The sequence below is a fragment of the Delphinapterus leucas genome, chromosome 6 (genome assembly GCF_059928025.1).
Source record: "Delphinapterus leucas isolate spDelLeu-1000000601 "Yukka" chromosome 6, BTC_Dleu_Yukka2, whole genome shotgun sequence".
Lineage (NCBI taxonomy): Eukaryota > Metazoa > Chordata > Mammalia > Artiodactyla > Monodontidae > Delphinapterus > Delphinapterus leucas.
The window spans coordinates 99,393,857-99,415,044 of record NC_143134.1 but is presented as its reverse complement, the minus strand read 5'-3'; the positions used below and the strand labels follow the sequence as shown (position 1 = coordinate 99,415,044).

The 21,188-nt window shown below is 46.4% G+C and overlaps 1 protein-coding gene across 1 annotated transcript in view; it reads right to left on the bottom strand.

Annotated features, from left to right (window-relative positions):
* LOC149749017 (large ribosomal subunit protein eL18-like) overlaps positions 1-21,188 on the bottom strand; it is a 57,765-nt gene that overhangs the window by 23,772 nt on the left and 12,805 nt on the right. Inside the window, exon 2 of the mRNA XM_089913504.1 lies at positions 1-21,188. This exon is cut by the window's left edge and continues 23,772 nt beyond it. Within this exon, the coding sequence (XP_089769630.1) occupies positions 21,105-21,188 (84 nt within the window). The 3' untranslated portion in view covers positions 1-21,104.

Sequence of the window (21,188 nt, the reverse complement as noted above, 5' to 3'; positions counted from 1 at the left end):
TTAATTCTCTGCGTAGCACTTATTACTATCTGGTTGTTTCTTGTTTATGTATTTGTTGCTTTATTGTCTTCAATTCCTCATTATAAACTGGGATCCAAGACCTTCCCTCTCTTGTTCACCATCGTATATCCAGTGCCCAAAATGGTGTCTAGCACATAGGAAGCTCTCCATGAATACCTGTGAAGTGAATGGATGAATGAATGAACAAGGAGACAAAGTGCTGTTGTTTATCATTCAGAGAGACAAAGCCATCCGGCAGCCTTTGGAGAGATAAGAGCACGACGAGCTAGCCTAGCATGGCTCAGGCACATCAGAGCCATATTCTTTAGAGGTGAGGCACTGGTCTGGGGGTCCTGTGAACCTCCTTCACATCTTCAGGGACAAAGCCCATAGTCAGAGTTTACTTCCTTTCTTCTCCTCCTTTTTTGTTGATTATAAAATGATATTTAAAAAGCTACCACAATCCCATCACCCTAACAAAGAAATTCTTTTCATGTATGCATATTTCCTTCAAGTCTTTTTCCATGAGCAGAAGTAGTTTTCACAAAATTGCAATCATAGAATATATACTATTTAGTGGGGTGTTTTGTTTTTGCATTTTCCATTGTGTCATAAATATTTTCCTGGTTACTCCAGATCTACATATTTTTTCTATAATATTAATAATAGCTGGCATATATTGAGGGTCTCTCCCACTATATTATATGATTCAAACATTATCAAGGATTGTCTCATTTTATCCTCACAATAACCTTATAAGATAGATACTATTAGTATTTCCATTCTACAGATGAGGACACTGTAACACAGAGAAGTTAAATAATTTGTCTGGGGTAGCACAGCCAAGAAGTGGTATTCTGATTCCAGAGGCTGAGCTCTTCCCACTATGTTTTAGTGTCAAGTGGAAGTTACTTTATCATTCTCTGGCTATTGGATATTCAGTTCTTTAGCTGTATAATAGGGGTAATAATAGTACCTCCTTCATAGGGTTGCAGTTTTTAGGATAAAGTAAGAAAAATGTGTTGAGTATATGTATAGACAATTCATAGAATTCAAGCAGCCAACAAAAGAATTAAAAGATGTTCCACTTTGCTAGTAACTAGCAAAATGAATATTAAAAGAATAACGAAAGATCAATATCAAATATTGGCAAAGATTTGGGGCAGGGAGCACGTTCACACATTATTGGTGGGAGAAGAAACTGGTGAAGATTTTTTGAATTGCAACTTGGCAGTTGCAAGAAAAAGCATAACCTGGAATTTGGAAATTCCTCTTTGAAGCATCTTCCCTGACAAAACATCTGTCCATGGGCATAATATGTATGAACAAGAACACTCATAGTAGGATTATTGATAATACTCACTGTATACCACCTAAATATCTAGCAAAAAATAGAATGATTAAACTATGACACATCTGCACAATGTAACAGACTACCATTAAAAAAGAAGTGCACAGATCTACATAAGCTATAATGAAAATAGGTGTCATTAAGTAAAAAAGTAATATTCAGAACATTATGTGCATTATTATCCCATTAATTTTTTTTTATTTAAAAAGTTACATGTGAACAGATAGGCAAAATGTAGTATATACATACAATGGAATATTATTCAATCTTAAAAAGGAAAGAAATCCTGACATATGCTGCAACATGGATAAACCTTGAGGACATTATGCTAAGTGAAATAAGGCCATCACAAAAGACAAATATAATGCTTCTACTTATATGATGCTATGGACTGAATGTTTGTGTCTCCGCTAAATTTTCATGTTGAAACCTAACCCCCAATGTGATGGTGTTGGAGATGGGGCCTTTGGGAGATAATTAGGTCATGAGGGTGGAACCCTCACGAATGGGATTAGTGCTCTTATAAAAGAGACCCCAGAAAGTTCCCTTGCCCCTTCTACCATTGAGGGCACAGCAAAAAGACAGCCATCTATGAATGAGGAAGCAGTTCTCACCAGACACCTAATCTGCTGGCATCTTGATCTTGGACTTCCAGCCTCCAGAACTGTGAGAAATAAATTTCTGTTGTTTATAACCTTCTCAATCTATGGTATTTTGTTAGAGTAGCCCAAATGGACTGAGACATATGAGGTACTCAGAGTAGTCACAATCACAGGTAGATACAGAAAGTAGAACAGTGGTTACCAGGAGCTAGGGGGAGGGAGGAATGGGGAGTTATGGCTTAAAGGATCTATAGTTCCAGTTTTGCAAGATGACAAGGGTTCTGGAGATGGATGGTGGTGATGGTGGCACAACAATATAAATGTAGTTAATGCCACTGAACTGTATACTGGTTACAGTTAAATGGTTAAAATAGAAAAAAATTTATACATAAAAAAAGGTATATGCAAGATACATATGACTTTACATGTAAACAAAGAGGATGAGGAGAATGTACACAAAACTGTTGATGCAGGTTGAGGAGAAAGGAAGGTATGAAGATGTAATGTTAAAGAGGGCATTTCATATCATTCTAATCTTTTGCATTGAGAATGTATTGGAAATGGATATTCACACAACGATTCCTTCTGTCCTCGGCTATGTCAAGTGATCAGCTCAACTGCATTATTCTGTACTTCCATCCTCCACCAGTGCCTAGGAAGGGCACAGTCCACTGTAGGTTCCAATGTGGAAATTTATGATAAGGTTTTAAATTCATACTGCAGGATAAATTGCTACAGTGAAGTTGGCACACGAGAAGAGGGGATTTTGACTTTGAATTGAGAAGTGGGTGGGGAAATGGAGCGTGAAACACTCTGCACGGCCTCTCCTTCCTTCCTCTTCTTTCCAGGTCTTTGTCTGTTGGGCTCCTTTAGTTTGATCAGTGGCTGGGGCATGCTGAACTCTTGCTGGGTGGGTTGGAGATGGAACACTCGGTTACACAGTAACTAACAATACATGGTTGGTGAATGAAGGACAGAGCAGTGAGAGAAACTGAAGGAATTACTTCAGAGGAACCAAGGGGTACACAATGCCATCCCCTGAGGACTAAGCATGAGGGTGTTACCTTGGTTACCAGGGTGTAGCTGGGCCATTCTATTCTATGTCATGATGGGGATGTCAGGTGGGGAGAAAGCATTGTCCCCTTCTATCCTGAGGGAGGATATCAGGAAAGTCAGGCTAAGGGTCTCTCGTCCTAGAGGTGATGTTGGCTGCTGTTTGGTGCCTTCTGCCTGGTGGTGTACAACAGGCTTTGTTACTGAAGTGTCAGACATCCAACCGAAACAGTAACGATGACTTAACCAACCTGTTTGGATTGTTAGAAACCTGCCCACAGGATCAGCTACATCATTTGCAGGTGGTAGTGAAAAATGAAAATGTGAGGCACCTTGTTCAAAAAATATTCAGCATTTCAAGAAGGTGACATCAGAGATTAGGACAGGGGCCTTCTGAGCAAGAGGCCTTGTGAGAATGCCCAGGTCTCAGGCCCAGGAAACTGCCCCACCATCCACATAAACACACACTCAGTCCCCATCTTTCTCTGAACCTCAGTCTCTCATTGTCTAATTCCTCCCACACAGTTTCCTTAAGCCACCCCCCCAGGCCAGCGTGCCCTCACCTCCCTGACTTGCGGAATTCCATCATCCTCACGTGGTAGAGTTCTGACTCTTAGCTCTTGCATCCTGCAAACTCTGGAACCCCGATTTCACCAGCTGTTGCCATAAGTGCTCCTCTACCTGTTTTCTGAATCAGTCCTGTCGGTTGGGATGAAGAAGGGGGTGGGGAGATTTGGAACTCTCTAATTATAGTCTGAAGTCCCCAACAGAGAAAGCTTTCACTAGTTCCTTCCGAATTACCTGAGGGCAACACCCCTCCAATGAAACCATTAATCTTCTTCCAAAGGGAACAGTCTCATCTCATAGGATGAATATATATTTCATCTATTAAGAAAATATTAACCCTTTTCCTCGTAACACTACAGCCCTGTCATTATTGTGCTCAAAGGAACTTCCTTGGCCTACTTTTATTACAAAGAGCCCCACATTAGCTGAATTTTTTATCTGACTGGCATATCTGGAACTATTCTAAATACTTCCTCTCTGATTCCCCCAATTTTTTCTTTGATGGAAAGAGGAAGCTGAGTTTCTGTCGTCCCACCACATCTCAGCAGGTCAGAGAGAGGAAGACGGTAAGCCTGATTCTTAGGGGCTATCTCTGGGTGGGTAAAAACACATCCATAATATGTGACAATTCCTTATTTATGGTTTTGATTAATCCTACTCTAGGGATCCTTTGCTACCACGCCCTGTCCTTCTCCACACCTACATGCTTCCTTTCTGGAGGAGCAGGGAACTTCACCGGGCTCTCAATTTACACTGACAGAGTCAGTGGACCCATGATGCTGCTACAAAATTCTTTTATCCATCCCTTGCATCTTTGTGGCTCGAGCCTTTCAAAAATGTTTTGCCGGGACTTCCCTGACGGTCCAGTGGTTAGGACTCCGTGCTTCCACTGCAGGGGGCCCGGGTTCGATTCCTGGCTGTGGAACTAGGATCCCACATGCTGTGTGGTGCAGCCAAAAAAAAAAAAGTTTTTCATCTTCTCACACCCCAGACTTTTCCCAAAGTCACTCATCCTACAGAACTTTGTCTCCTTCTCTACCCAGGGAATGCCTGATTCTCTCCATCTCAAAGTATCTCTGTATTTTTGCTTATCTTCTTTCTTTTCCTTTACCTGTGCTCTGAACCCCTTCCATCTCCTTCAAAACTCTGTCCCATTGACTTCCCTCTTTTTCTGCCTCTGATCTTCAATTATTCCTTCTCTGGGTCCCTTCTCTGGGTTCAAAAATCCCCCATATTGAAATGGCTTTCCCTTCACCCTGCCTTGCCCTTAAGTTTTCATCACATCTCTTTCTTTCACTTCACAGCCAAATAAATTGAACAAACATCCCTCACACCCTGTCTCTACTTCCTCACCTCCCACACATCCTCAACCCACAGCAACCTGGTTTCCTCCTGACCTCTCCACTGGAACTGCTTTGACAAAGGTCAATGGCCTCCTTCTGCCAATCCAGTGGGCTCTTTCCAGTCCTTGTCTCCCTTGACCTCTCTGAGAGTCTCATGTTAATCACCCCACTCTTCAGGAAACTCACTTCCCTGGGTCTCCACACCTTTCTCTCAAGGTCCTCCTCCTACCTTCTTGGCATCTTACTCTTTTTCATGGTTAAATCATCCTCTCGTGATGACAAGAGAGAGACAACACCAGTAATTAGAGGTAGTCCCTGAAACATGGGGTCCCAGTGATGTTGCTTACCGGGAATAAGAGAGAATCCCATGAATTGTGAACCAAGAGCTTGGCAAACCCAGCACAGAGGTGCCTCAGGAGCTAAGGATGGTGTGTCCAGGTGTTTAAGTACTACGGAAAACGATGCATGTCTTTTCCTTCTCCAAGCTGTCTTTCAAGTTCCCAGACGCCTTCCTCCCAGGGTGGCGATATCCGAAATAGACACATAGCCCCAGCACTCAGATGCCAGCTCCATGACACTGAATAAATGCAAACAACCCAGCTTTCCAACTCTGAGGATCACGGGTGATGAATGCCTGAGGTGCAGTCTCTCCCTTCGTGCACTAAAAGAACATTACTCTAGCAATTCTTGCCCCCTCTCTCCTACAGGATCAGTTTTTCACTCTCCACTGGCACATTCCCATCAGCATAAAAACATGCTGCTCTGGGCTTCCCTGGTGGCGCAGTGGTTGAGAGTCCGCCTGCCGATGCAGGGGACACGGATTCGTGCCCCGGTCCGGGAAGATCCCACACGCCGTGGAGCGGCTGGGCCCGTGAGCCATGGCCGCTGAGCCTGCGCGTCCGGAGCCTGTGCTCCGCAACGGGAGAGGCCACAACAGTGAGAGGCCCGCGTACCGCAAAACAAACAAAAAAACATGCTGCTCTGCTTCCATCTTTGAAAAAAGAATTTCCCCGTCTCCCTTCCTCTTTGCTCCCCCTTCGCAGGCAAAGCTCCTTGCAAGGGTCATCCATACTTGCTGTCTTCCATTTCTCTTTTCCCATTCTCTCTTAAACCAACGCTAATTAGACTTCCTCTCCAGTTGCCCCAGGAAAAAACATTCTTATCACTAACATCTTCCATGTTGCAAATTTCAGTGGTCAATTCTCATTCCTTCTGTTATTTAACCTATCAGTGGCACTGGACATAGTTAGTTATTCCCTCCTCCTTGATATATTTTTTTTACTTGGTTTTGGGTCATCTGTCCCTCATTCTCCACCTCCTACCTCCCCAGTATCTCCTTCTTAGTTTCTCTTGGTTCTGTCCACCACCACCCCAACAACCCCGTCCCCACCCCCCTGCCTTGGAACGGCCTCAGGACCTAGTACTTTTTCTTTTCCTTTCCTCTATCTACACTCACTCCTTGGTGATCTTATTTTCAATTTTATCTCTAAGCTAATGATTCCCACATGTTTATCTTCAGCCCAGATTCCTCTGCAAACCTTTTGACATCTCTCCTTGGGCATCTAATAGACTTCTCAAATTCAACATGACCAAAATGAACTGCTCTTCCAGTCTGCTCCACCCACAGATTTTCCCAACTCGGTTGACAGGAACCCCATCCTTCAGCTGCTCAAGCTAAAACTTCTGGAGTCAACCTTGATGCCTCCCTTCCTCTCACACTCCACATTCATCCTTCAGAACTGCTGTTGGCTCCACCTTCACAAGATATCAAGAATTCAACCACTCTCCCCCTCCAGTACTATCACCTTGGTCCAGGCCTCCACCATCTCTCACTTGAATTATTAACTAGCCTCTCATCTAGTCTCCCTGATACTACCTTATCTCTACCTTTGCCCTCTTCTGCTTGGTCTGTTCTCAACACAGAATCAGAGTGATCCAACATCTCTCCAATTCCCCCCTCCCACCTCCAGCTTCTGGTAACCACCGTTCTGCTCTCTGTTTCTTTGAGTTCGGCTTTTTTAGACTTCACATATAAGTTAAATCATACAGTATTTGTCTTTGTCTGACTTATCTCTGACTTAGCATAATGCCCTCAAGATGCATTCATGTTGTCAAAATGGCAGAATGTCCTTCTTTCTTATGACTGAATAATGTTCCATTGTATATATGTACCACATTATCTTTACCCATTCATCCACTGGTGAACACTTAGGTTGTTTCTACATCTTGGCTATTGTGAATATGCTGCAATAAACATGAGAGTGCAGCTAACTTTTTGATATCCTGTTTTCATTTCCTTTGAATATATATCCAGAATTGGGATTGCTGGGTCATATGCTAGCTCTATTTTTAATTTTTTGAGGAGCCTCCATACTGTTTTCCATTGTGGCTATACCAATTTACATTCCCACCAACAGCCAACAAGGTTTTCTTTTTCTCTACATCCTTGCCAACACCTGTTATCTGTTGTCTTTCTTGAGACCAGCCATTCTAACAGGTGTGAGGTGGTAGCTCATTGTGGTTTTGATTTGCATTTCCCTGATGATTACTGTTGTTGAACACCTTTTCATGCACCTCTTGGCCATTTGTATATCTTCTCTGGAAAAATGTCTATTCAATTTTCTGCCCATTTTTTTCCATTGGATTGCTTTTATTTGTCCTTTGTTATTAAGTTGTATGAATTTATTTTTTATGTTTTAGATACTAACCCCTTATCTGATATATGTTTTGCAAATGTTTTCTCCTATTCTGTTGATTTTTTTTGTTTGTTGATAGTTTATTTTGTTGTGCAGAAGCTTTTTAGTTCGATGTAGTCCTGCTTGTTGATAGTCAAAGCAGACCTGAGAATGAACAACAAAGCCAGAGGCATCATACTTCCTGATTTCAAACTATATTACAAAGCTTTTTAAATTAAAACAGTATAGTACTAGCATAAAAATAGACACATAGACCAATGGAACAAAATAGAGAGCCAAGAAATAAACCCCTGCATATAAGGTCAACTAATATTTGACAAGGGAGCCAAGAATACTCAACGGGGAAAGGATAGTCTCTTCAATAAATGGTGCTGAGAAAACTGGATAACCACATGCAGAAAAATGAAAACGGGCTGCTAACACCACCCAAAAATTAACCTGAAATGGATTAAAGACTTAAACATAAAATTTGAAACCATAAAACTCCAAGAAGAAAACAGGGGGAAAGCTCCTTGACATTGGTCTTGGCAATAATTTTCTGACTATGACACCAAAAGCACAAACACCAAAAGCAAAAATCAACAAGTGGGCCTATCACAAGCTAAAGAGCTTGTGCACAGCAAGAGAATAAGCCTCTTAAACGTGAATTCGTTCCTCTTTTATCTAGGCAGTTTCACACTCAGATCCTCCCCACGCTCCAGAGCAGCATCCACGTCCAGTATCAGCAGCAGTGCATCCATAAACATTCAGAGTATTTGGACTCAGGTGCCCTTTGATTTGAGGACATAGGTCAGGAAATCTGAAGACAGTTCCCTGAGGCCTAAATGGAGTTAGTTATGACAGCACATATTGATAGCACTGAGCACCAGGTCTCAAGTGACAGAGGCACCCACATGTTCTTTAGCAACTGTATCTGTGAAATGTCCTCTAAAGCATGGGGCTTAGAGCAAGGCCCTCTCCCCTGGATCTCCAGGGGGTGAAACTGCATCTGCTGATGGAACACTGGGGGTCCAGGGCCTATGGCTGGCCATTCCTGCTTCCCAGTCTGTACAACACGCAGAAAGATCATTCCCTTCCCTCTGCTCTGGGTAAACTGCCTAAGGATCGACATGGTAGTATCTCGTGAAAGCTCTGAGCCTTTGGAAAATCGCTGCTCCTTGAGAGGCAGGAAGAGTGCTGGTGCTGCGACCAAACTAGTGGCTACCAGTGGGGAGGGGGGTGCAATCTAGGGGTGGGAAAGTGGGAGGTACAAACTATTAGTTGTAAGGTAGGCTCAAGGATGTATTGTGCAACACGGGGAATATAGCCAATATTTTGTAACAACTGTAAATGGAAAGTAACCTTTAAAATTGTATTTACTTTTTTTCTTTAATTTTTAAAGAGTGCTTATGCTTCGGTTTCATGGTATTGTGCTGTGTCTTTCAGCTCCAAACCCATATGCTTCTCCACTCTTCTTTATGATGCCCAGGCTGGGAGCCTGCAAACCTCATTTCTGCTTTGCCAGTTGGTTCTGCCGATGATAAGTCCTGTCCATAGGGGGCGCTAGTGCGAAGGGACCTGCTCTTTCCTGTCTGCCTCCTGACCCTGTGAGTCACCCAGCCTTGCTTCTGCAGCCCACCCCCACCCGCACAGTGGCTGTTCCTCCTGTAGCAGTCCCTGAATCCCAGCTGCAGTTTTCCAACGCTCGCAGGTCCAGCTTTGTTGTGTCCACCTCAGACATGTCAGCGCCAGCTGGCTGGCACCCCCTGCTCAGAGATCTGTGTTGCAGCTCCATGGGGTCCCTCTTCTGAGTTTTTAAGTTTTGGGTTTTTTTGTTTGTTTTTGTTTTTTGTTTTTTGGCCATGCCACGTGGCTTTCAGGGTCTCAGTTCCCTGATCAGGGATTGAACTCGTGCCCTCGGCAGTGAACGCGTCAAGTCCTAACCACTGGACCACCAGGGAAATCCCCCTGAGTCTCTACGTTTTAATAATTACAGCATCTTCCCTTTCTTCCCTCCACTCTAGATGTCCACTCTTGTAGTTGCTTCCTGCAATTGCTACTCCGTAATTCCTTAGAGTTGTTCTTTTTACTTTTTCAATTACCTAGTTATCAGTTCTCTGTGTTAAATGCACTCTTCGCCTGTCCGAGGTATTGTTGTGGATTGAACTTGTTCCCTCTCCCTTCAAATTCGTATACTGAAATCCTAATTCCCAATGGGATGGCGTTAGGATGTGGGGTCTTTGGAAGATCATTAGGTCATGAGGGTTGAGTCCTCATCTGTGGGATTAGTACCCTTACAAAAGAGACCCCACAGAGCTCCCTAACCCCTTCTGCCAGGAAACAAGCCCTCAGGAGACGTGGAATCTGTCAGCACCTTGATCTTGGCCTTCCCAGCCTCCTGAACTGTAAGAAATAAATAGTCGTTGTTTAAGCCACCCATTCTACGGCATTTTGTTGTAGCAGCGCATGTGGCTTCTGTCTCCCGTCTGGGCCCTGACTGGCACAGGTTTAAATCCCAGCCTAGCTCTTCCTAGCCGTGCAATTGTATTAGTCAGCTTGGGTCAGGTTATGCTGTGGTAACAAAATAACCCAAATCGCAGTGGCTTACAACAGAAATTTGTTGTGCACTCATGCATATATGCTGGCCATTCTTGGCCGTGGTCCTGGGATCCCGGCTGAAGGAGCAGCCCCCATCAGGGACGTTGCCATTTCTGCAGCAGAGGAATAAAGGAAGATAATGGGACCAGGCAAGAGTACTTTGGCTTGGAAACTGCATGTGTCATTTCTTCCTGCATTTCATTGGCTAAAGCAAGTCACATGGACAAGTCTGACATCAATGGGGCAGAAAGTGCCATCCTCCATAAGGGGGGGCTCTACAAGGGGAACGTTCAAATGTTTTAAACAATAATACATTCAACCTATCACAGTGATCTTGAGCATCCCCAGGTAGTAGGATGGGCTGTTGTAGTAGCACTGAGCCCTGTGGCACTGTGGGGTTGCCGTGTGTGTACGTGTGTGTGTGTGTGTGTGTGTGTGTGTGTGTGTGTGAGCTACAACAGCCTAAAGCACTGTCCCCTGGAAGCTGGCTTCTGCAGTGTGTCCCTCCCCTGAGGGAGACAGCCTCCCATTCTGAGAAAAAGCCTGGGGACCTAGCATCAGCGGCAGCAATCAGCGATGCATGCCTCAACTCTTACTGAGAACTTCCACGCGATGCTGGACCAAGAGAGAGCAGTGGCAGGCGGCAGTGCTGGAGATGGCCTGGTAGCCGCCTGAGAACCCAGCCCTCCCTGCAGCCCACACATAGAGGCAGGCACTGGCAGCCCTGCTCCCTGTAAGTGGCAGCAAGGATACCCCAGGGCTGCCCCTGGGGTCAAAACCCTACTTCTGGGATTTTGAATTTACCAGAACAGGGAAACCAGTAAGTGGGGTGGGAAGCAGTCTTGGAATCATTCCATTTGAATTTTAAAAGAAATCTGACTTTATTTGTAACTCCAGCTGTTAAAAGTGGTAAGTTTCGGGCTTCCCTGGTGGCGCAGTGGTTGAGGATCTGCCTGTCGATGCAGGGGACACGGGTTCGTGCCCCGGTCCGGGAAGATCCCACATGCCACGGAGCGGCTGGGCCCGTGAGCCATGGCCGCTGAGCCTGCGCGTCCGGAGCCTGTGCTCCGCAACAGGAGAGGCCACAACAGTGAGAGGCCCGCGTACCGCAAAAAAAAAAAAAAAAACTGGTAAGTTTCAGTGATTTGTTCTAGTTATCTTTCATATTGAAATTAGATTTTTTCTCATTACATAAATAACATGATGATTTTGAATAATTAGAACTATTCATATAAATATCTGGACAAAGAAAAGTCACCTAAAACCTCACACTCTAAGCTCACCACTGCTAATATTGGTGACCGGCTTTCTTGCACCTGTTTATGCATTCATATATACACACGGGTAGATATGTTTCCATAAATGAGAAGGTATTGTGAATTTTTTAAATCATCAACCCCTTCCACTCCCATCCCCTACTCCATACGTGCCCCGCCAGTGATCCTTGTTCCCGGTCTGGTACGTGTCCTTCTCTTCCTCCACAGCCATACAATCCTACACAGTTTGTTATCTATGGCCATGCTCTATTGGTCTTTGTTTTAGAAGATGAGATCACCCATTTCCTTGCATCTTCCGTCTGTCATCAGTGCTCTTGGAAATCCCTCCAGGTCGCCTGGAAGGGCTCCAACTCTTCTTAAATGGCTGCTTAATATTCTATGGCAAAAAATTGCGTTAAGTTGGAATTTCTCCACCCACTTTCTCCAAGGACTGATCCTTGCAGATGTGAAAGAATTCTGAAGATGCACGGGGAAGACAGTGTGGTACAGGGGGAGACCAGGAATTTGAGACTGAGGACCTAGTCTTCTTAGTACCAGCTGAGACTAAGCTAGGAAGATTATGGCAAAAGAGCCTTTTAAATGATGATGATGTCAATGCTGCTGCTGCTAACGGCCATTATTTGCATTTATTGGTTTTGACTTTCTTACTAACTTTATTGGGGTTTTTTCTAAGTTTATTTTTTCAATAATGAATGCCTTCCCATGTTTCAAAATATCAAAACGTATACAGGGCACACATGGAAAGCCTCCTTCCTGCTCCTGTCTCCCAGCCGCCTGGTTCCCCACCCATTAGAAGACCACTGTTACTGGCTTCTCATATATGTACTTTACAAATTATAAATAATTTTGATTCTCTTTATTCCATTTACTCCTCCACCACACAAAGCAGTAGACAGATCCCAGCCCGTGTTACACGTGAGGAAGCAGAGGCCAAAATTCAGAGACTAAGCACTACCTGGCCCGGGACCGCCATGGATCAGACCCCAGGTCTACTCAGCTGGCTTTCTATGCACCAAATGAGCTCACCCAGTGGCTCAACGAAAGGGAGGTGATCAGAAACCCTTCTCTAGGGACTTCCCTGGTGGTCCGGTGGTTAAGACTCCAAGCTTCCACTACAGGCAGGACGGGTTTGATCCCTGGTCAGGGAGCTAAGATCCCACAGGCCACATGGTGTGGCCAAAAAATAAATAAATAAAAGGAACCCTTCTCTACAGCAAACACTCACCCATCCCACTGATTTATCACTTTAGCAAGCCTGGATTTTTCTCCCCAGAGGCTTTTTTCTTTTCCTTGCCACAGAGCTGATTCCCCGAGCAGCGGGATGTGGCCCAGCCAAAGACTGTCCCGCCCATGTTCTTGCAGCTGGAGCTTCTGGGAAGGCCAGTGCCTGTGCAGCTGGGCCTCCTGTGCCTCCACTCTCTCTGCCCGTGGCTGCCCCCAGGGCCTCAGGACAGAGGCTGCCTGTTCATGTGTCTGTTTTGCTTCCTCTGCTGGGAAGCTTTTCCTGATGCCCCTTGATTAAAATCCCCTGACACTTGGTTGAGGAAGAGCACCTGGGTGTTCCTGGCTTCATTCACCTGGGCATCACAACAAGCTCACAAGACAGGCACAAGGAAGCTGAGGGTGGCTCAGAGACGCCAACTGACCTGCCTAAGACGCCACAGCATGCACGTGGCCCCGCTGGGACTTAAACCAAGGCTTTCTCCTGCCAGTTCCCATGCCTGGTCTGGTGGACCAGGCCACCTCCATGGACCGCCCATGCCCTTGGCTTCTGCCTCCAGTGTGCAGGCAGGATTATGCAGAGGCCTCAGGCTTGGGAATCAACAGAAGGGCGTTGAGGCCCGGCTTTGCACTTGCCAGCTCTATCATTTAGGGCACATTCCCAACCACTCTAAACTCCGCGCAGTTGAAAAGTGCAGCTGCTAAGACAAATCCTAAGGCCCTTGTGAGGTCACAGCGCGAAATGAGAACATGAGGTCATGCACATAGCACACACTCATCTCAGGGCTTGGTTGGATGTGAGCAGTAAAGGCTGTCGATGATGATTTAAAAACTCACTTACCGGGGAATTCCCTGGTGGTCTAATGGTTAGGACTCGGGGCTTTCACTGCTGTGGCCCAGGTTCAATCCCTGGTCGGAGAACTAAGATCCCGCAAGCTGCACGGCGCAGCCAAAACAAAAAGCAAAAAATCCCCCAAAACTCACTTATTAGATCCAGTTCTCCTCCCTTGCTCCTGGCAGACAGAGGCCTAGACTCCCGAGTCTTTGAGTTTGAGGCACTGTTTTGCACAGAACGGTTGACATCTTGAGCTGGGCCATGAAGGATGACTAGTCAGACAAACAAGGGAGAGGCTGCCAAAACCAGCAGGTGTGAGAGTGCTGGGGTTTTCCAAAAATGATGGCTTCCCATGTGTCTGGACCTTGCAGGTGGCCTGAGGGGGCACAGGGAGAGCTAAGCCTAGAGATCTTAAAAGGGACCAGTGCAAGGGGAACAGATAACAAAACTGGCTTATGGCTTGGGGTGGGTCCATGACGGGGGTCAAACCAGACCTTTAAGTCTGAGGCTATTTTAAGCAGGATGGAAAACCCCAGAACTTCTGTTTTTTTTTTTTTTTTTACATCTTTATTGGAGTATTATTGCTTTACAACGGTGTGTTAGTTTCTGCTTTATAACAAAGTGAATCAGTTATACATATAAATATGTTCCCATACCCCCTCCCTCTTGCGTCTCCCTCCCTCCCGTCCTCCCTATCCCACCCCTCTAGGTGGTCACAAAGCACCAAGCTGATCTCCCTGTGCTATGCGGCTGCTTCCCCCTAGCTATCTATTTTATGTTTGGTAGTGTATATATGTCCATGCCACTCTCTTGCTTTGTCACAGCTTACCCTTCCCCCTTCCCGTATCCTCAAGTCCATTCTCTAGTAGGTCTGTGTCTTTATTCCCGTCTTACCCCTAGGTTCTTCATGACCTTCTTTTTTTCTTAGATTCCATGTATATGTGTTAGCATACGGTATTTGTTTTTCTCTTTCTGACTTACTTCACTCTGTATGACAGACTCTAGGTCCATCCACCTCACTACAAATAACTCAGTTTCATTCCTTTTCATGGCTGAGTAATATTCCATTGTATATATGTGCCACACCTTCTTTATCCATTCATCTGATGATGGACACTTAGGTTGTTTCCATGTCCTGGCTATTGTAAATAGAGCTGCAGTGAACATTTTGGTACATGACTCTTTGAATTATGGTTTTCTAACCCCAGAACTTCTGAGTGCTTCCAGCTACCCCACAACTGATTGGCAGCAAGAACAATATTCTTGTTGTTGGATGAACTCATCTGTTTCTCTTCCCAACAGCAAGCTCCTTATGGATAATTCTGTTTTCCCTAGATTTACCTGTCTATGCTTCCCACTGCTAGGAAAATTTCAGATAAAGATGATCCCTTATGAATTTGGGAGGAGAAACACTTAGGAATGTTCAATTGTAAAATCAGAAAGGTTTTGATTATTGGGATGAAGGAAGGATCAGACTAAAACAAGAAAAAACAAAACAAACAGAAAGCTGCCTCTTAGCATGGCCTGTCTGCAACACAGCAAAACAAATCGATAGGTTTCTTACTAAAACTGTGGGGAGAAAAATTATCTAAAGTTTATATGGAACGAGAGATGGTACATAGAAAAGCATAGTACACGTGATCTCCAGTTGTACACATACAATGTGCACCAGCACTTGCTTTGTTTGATATGCCATCTTCAGTGTTTTATTTTCATGAACATATTTATAAGCATAACCTTGCCAGCCTGTGGGTAGTCTTGGGGTTACACTGAACAGTAAAAACTCAATTTTTTCAGTTTATGCCTGTGGGAAGCAAAATAATGCCTCCCCTCCCCCTGCCCAGATGTCCACGTCCTAATCTCCAGAAACTGTGAATATGTTAGTCATATGGCAAAGCGGAATTAAGGATGCTTATCAGGGGCTTCCCTGGTGGTCCAGTGGCTGAGACTCCGTGCTCCCAATGCAGGGGGCCCGGGTTCGATCCCTGGTCAGGGAACTAGATCCCGCATGCCGCACCTAAGAGTTCGCATGCTGCAAATAAAGATCCTGCATGCTGCAATGAAGATCCCGCAGGCGGCAACAAAGATCTTGGGTGCGGCAACTAAAAACCGGCACAGCCAAATAAATAAATAAATTTTTTAAAAAAAAGGATGCTAATCAGCTGACTTTAGGATAAGGAGATAATCCAGGTAGGCCCAGTGTAATCACAAGGGCCCAGATAAGAGGGAGACAGAAGTGTCAGTTGAAGGAGGAGATGTGATGATGGAAGCGGAGGCCTGAGTGATGTGGCCACAAGCCAAGGAATGTGGGCGGCCTTTAGAAGATGGAAAAGGCAAGGAAACAGATTCTCCCTTGACATCTCCAGAGAGAAGCACAGCCCAGCCAACACCTTGATTTTAGCCCTGTGAGACCTTCCGACCTCCAGAACGGTAAGATGTAAATCTGTGTTGTTCTAAGCTGCTAATTTTGTGGGGATTTGTTGCAGCTGAAATGGGAAACTGATATAATGCCCTTACTTGCTGACCCAGGAGCTGAGCCCTCTCCACCCACCCCAGGTCTCACTGTTTATTCTGGACAGGCGTCCCTGGCTGACTCACGAGAACTCGTAAAAATATCCCGCACATTCTTCCACTCCAGCTCCTCTGGTGATATGTGATGCCTCTGTTACCTTTGCGGCACTCTGTCCCTGCTGTCCTCAGCACTTCAAACTGTACATTGTCCGTGAAGGAGCTGAGGGAATTCTCCCTCCCCCACTTCGTCTTTTACCTGGGCATCTGGTCTCACGGAAGTGTTGCCCATGACCCTGTACGACACCTTCAGCTGCATCCCTATCCCCTCAGGGGGCGGTCTCTGGGGAAGGATCAGGGTCTATACCATCCCACCCCGGCCACCCGTCCCATCCTGGCTCTCCCGAGGCTGTCGCCGCAACCTGCCCTGCTCCTTCAGCCAAACACCCTTCCCCTACCCGTGAACTTCCTGCACACACACCCACTCTTGCCAGACGTGCCCGGATGTATTTTCATCCCCGCTAAGGCCACAGGGACCCCCTTCCACGACCTCAAAAGAACTTCAGTTTTATTTCCCTCACCTGCTCCCTAATCCATGGTTCTAGAACCCCGAGTTCCTCCACAGTGAACTTGGCCACCATGGGGGTTTTCAGGACCTTGGTCTGCCAGCATTGCATGGGCCACTGCAATGCTTTACTCCCGGGGGTGAGGGAGCCCATCTTCCCTCTTCCCACCTGCAGCAGCTGTACACACCGAGCAGAGAGGCCAGGTCTGTGCCCTCAAAGACTCATTTGCCAAAGCAGCCTCTTCACGGGTGAGATGAGGATGTGGCAGGAGGTAAACTATTGCCGACACCCCCCATTCCATCACTCCCCCTAACCTCACCCACAAAGCTGTTCAGCCCTCACCCCTGACGGCCATCGGGAGCCCCAGCCTCTCTGGAGGGCCCCAGGTGGCTGCCTCTGGCTGACAGCACAGTCGGGGGGCCGGGAGTGGGGTGTAGGGGGGAAGAGGAGGGGTCTCCTGCAAGCTGGGCCAGAACCCACCAATCAGACCCTGTCTCTGCAGCTGAGTCTCTCGTGGAGCTCATTTGCATCATTTAGTTCAATATTTACCGAGCCAACCTCATTTTCTGGGCCGTCTCCGTGGCCGACAGCTGGGAAGGCTGCAATTACGGCATTACACGCACGCAGGGAAGCCACGGAGAGCAAACACGGAGACGCAGCTTCCAAACAAATGCAGCCCTGGGGAGCTCCCGCCTCGTCTACCCCAGATCTCTGCAGCTGGAGTTCTGCCTGGGCCACATCTGCAAGCCGGCTACACCCGGACACAGCCGACAACGGCAACAGAAACAATAACGGTGACTTTTTTTTTTTTTTTTTGCGTTACGCGGGCCTCTCACTGTTGTGGCCTCTCCCGTTGCGGACCACAGTCTCCGGACGCGCAGGCTCAGCGGCCATGGCTCACAGGCCTAGCCGCTCCGCGGCACATGGGATCTTCCCAGACCGGGGCGCGAACCCGTGTCCCCTGCATCGGCAGGCGGACTCTCAACCACTGCACCACTAGGGAAGCCCTAACAGTGACTTTTTATTAAACTAATCCTAATAATTGACCGCGGCTGGGGCTTAGGTGCAGGCCTTGGGCTAAATTCCCTCCGTGGAATTTCTCACTTAATCCTCACAGCAGACCTGGGAGGCAATGAATCAGTGAGGACTGTTTCAGGCCATCATTCAGACAGAATGAGACGTTGTTAGCCCAGGAGGAGCCCCGGCTTCAGGCACAGCTGGGCTCAAGATGAGAAAGACATCATCAAGACAGTTTTTCTCCAAGTAACTGCTGACCTCACTCAAGTAGGCTCCCGGCTGCGGCAACTCCAGCCCTACCCTTACCCAGGTCTAGGGGGTTCGAAGTCTGAGCCCATCCGCCAGGGTCCTGAAACTCACTTGGACTGGACAGGCAGGGAAATTTACTTTTCAAGGGAAGCCCTCCGTGGAGCAAGGGGAGGACAGGGAAGGATCAGGGGCAGACAGGCAAAGGACTGGCACACGGGTCCACAGCTCACTGAACCTCCCCTGGAATGCAGGTTCCTTCAGGGCAGGGACCCATCATGTTTACTCCCCAGTGCCTAGAAGTGTCTAGACGTGAGAGGCTTTCAGTAAATACTAACTGATTGAGGCTGATTCCTGCTTCTTAAGGAACTGGAACATATCTGAGGGTTAGTTTCGACAGCCACTGTGTGGATAAAAATAGCCATTCAAGTTGGATTGTGATGATTAAATGAGAAAATGTAAGTAAACATGCCTAAAAATACAGACAACACATAGGGGCTCCATAGAGGACTGTAGACTTCACAAACTCATCCGTTTTCCAGTTGTACCTGGCCATGGTAATCTGACCCAGGTGAACAATGATTTCCTATGGACTACTTGTGTCTCCTGATACAATAAAGTAGCTTTAAAAAATAATAGCACTAAGGTGGGGGGGGGGAAGAGAGAAACAGGTGAGGGAGATTAAGAGGCACAAACTTTCAGTTACAAAATAAATGAGTCACAAGGATGAAATGTAGGGAATATAGTCAATAATTAATTATGTACTATCTTTGTATGGTGACAGATGGTAACTAGACTTACGGTGATCATTTTGAAATGTACAGACATATCGAATCACTATGTTGTGTACCAGGAAGTAACATACTGTTGTAGGTCAATGATACTTCAAAAACAACAAAGAAACTCATATCAAAAGAGAGCAGATTTGTGGTTACCACAGGCTGGGGTGGGTGGGAGGACTGGATGAAGGCAGTGAAAATGTATAAACTTCCAGTTATAAGATAAACAAGTACTAGAGATGTAATGTACAGCATGATAAATACAGTGAACACTGCTGTATGTTATACATGAAAGTTGCTAAGACAGTAAATCCTAAGAGTTCTCACCACAAAGAAAAAAATTTTTTCTGTCTTTAATTTTATCTGTATGAGATGACGATGTTCACTAAACTTACTGTGATAATTGTTTCATATGCGTGTAAGTCAAATCACCATGCTGCACACCTTAAACTTATAAGTGCTATATGTCATTGATGTCAATAAAACTGAAAGAAAAAAATAAATAGCACTAATCATTTTTCAGCATGCTTTGCCATTTACAATGCACCTTTACAATAATGATCTCATTTGATTCTCTCTAAACACCCATGTGAATTAGACGATAACAACTAATGTTTGTGGAGAGTTTATCCATGCCAGGCATGGTTCTAGACGCTGTGCATTTATTAATTCCCTTCATCTTCACAAAAGCCCTATAAAGTGGATGTTATCTCCCCATGTCACAGGTGAGGAAAATGAGGGCCAGAGACGTTAAGTAACATGACAGTGGTCACACAGCCAATAAGCAGAGACCCAATTCATCTGTCTTCAGCCCACCATCTTTAACCACTAAGCAAGATGCCGTTTTAGTGAGTTCCATGAGAAAACTGGACCTGGAATAGTGCAAAGTCCTCACAAGTAGTAAGCAGCAAAGCTGGGAAGACAGTGCAATAATCTGTATTTTCCCCACTTCCCAACCAGTAAAGCTCAGTCTCTTTCATTCCATGGTATAAAGGCAGTGTGCTCAGAGCGCCGCAGTTTTCAGTGGGCAGCTGCCAGGGGGCTCCGGACCCAAGTGGACACACAGCAGGCACCTAGGAGGTCTGTGAGGTAGCTAAGTGCTGTGGGGATGAGAACAGGGGTCCCCTACTTAACTCCTCTTTGCTTCACGCCAGACCTCAGAGCCAGTGAGCCCGGGGGGTGGCCGGGTGAGAGAGGCAGAGGTGAGCTGGCTGGGAGCTCCGGGAGGGCAGCACCAAGTCCCCAGCAGCTCTGGGCGCCCTGGTACAGCCCCCACCCCCACACACACCGGAGAGCACCAGGAAACGGCGGAAGGGCCAAAGCAAAACAAGCACATCACTGAGCTGGGCCCAGCGGGAGTGTTCTCCACACGCCAGCAGAGAAGAGACACTCACAAAGAAAGCAGTGAGCTAGTCAGCATGCCACATTCTGGGGCTGCACGCGCGCGCGCGCGCACACACATACACACACGGGGCAGCGAGCGGCACCTGAACGGTTTACGGCCACAAAACCTCTGTGGGAACAGCAGGCAGTAGGGCAGACAGGTCAAAAGTTTACACCTAAGAGTTCAAATCTCAGGGATGCGAAATGCAAGGTGGTATCTTAGATTTGATCTTGGAACAGTAGAAGGATATTAGTGGAAATGCACACCAAGCCAGTGATTTTGTCAACAGTAAAGTGCTAATTTCTCCGCTGTGACAAATGTACCATGTTCCTGATGATAACATCAGGAAACGCTGCGAGAAGAGTATACGGGAGCTCTCTGCATTATCGTTTTCTGAAAATTTTAAATGACTCCAAAAACGTTTTAGTAAACGTTTAAAAAAATTCTCCAGAGGGAATCTCAACTCCATTGCATGCTATGCAACTTTGACTAGATCATTTACGCTATTCGTGCCTCAGTTTCTTCATCTGGGCACAGAAACATGAGGATAATGATGGTCCCTGCCTTAGAGTACAAAGGGCACTTAGCCTCATCCGGCTCCGTAAATACTCAATAAACATGGGCTATTATTACATCCATACAGTCTGCCTTCACACACAAACTATCAATACGTTCCCGGGTTGTGGAAGACATCGGGACCGTTCCCAGATGCCCCTTCGTGGAAGGACTTGCTGCCAAGCTGCAAAGAGCAGCCCTTCCTGGGGCAGCCGCACCTGCTGACCGAGTGATGGGGGAGGGGAGGGCGGCACAAAGGCCCAGCCACTTCAGCCAGATGTGTGACAGCTCTGCCCAGCAAGGCTGGCTCCAGGTCTCCCCCACGGACTGGCCGAGGCTTTGTCAGGCCTGCATCGCAGTTGCCTCCCTCCTCGGCCCAGTTAGGTGCTGGTCCCCAACAAACCTCTTGCCCCCTGAACTCCACTGCAGCTTTTGCTTCCCGAGAAACTTACCTGCGGCAGCTGGTTCTGGGAGAGGTCCAAGAAAGCAGGTGGTTAGATGGTGCTTGGGACTGCATCACTCCCCCCTCAGCTGGCAAGGAGGGCCCCATCCCTGGTGGCAGGTGAAGCACAGGCAGGCCCGAGCACAAGGTTGATGAATGGATGGTGTAC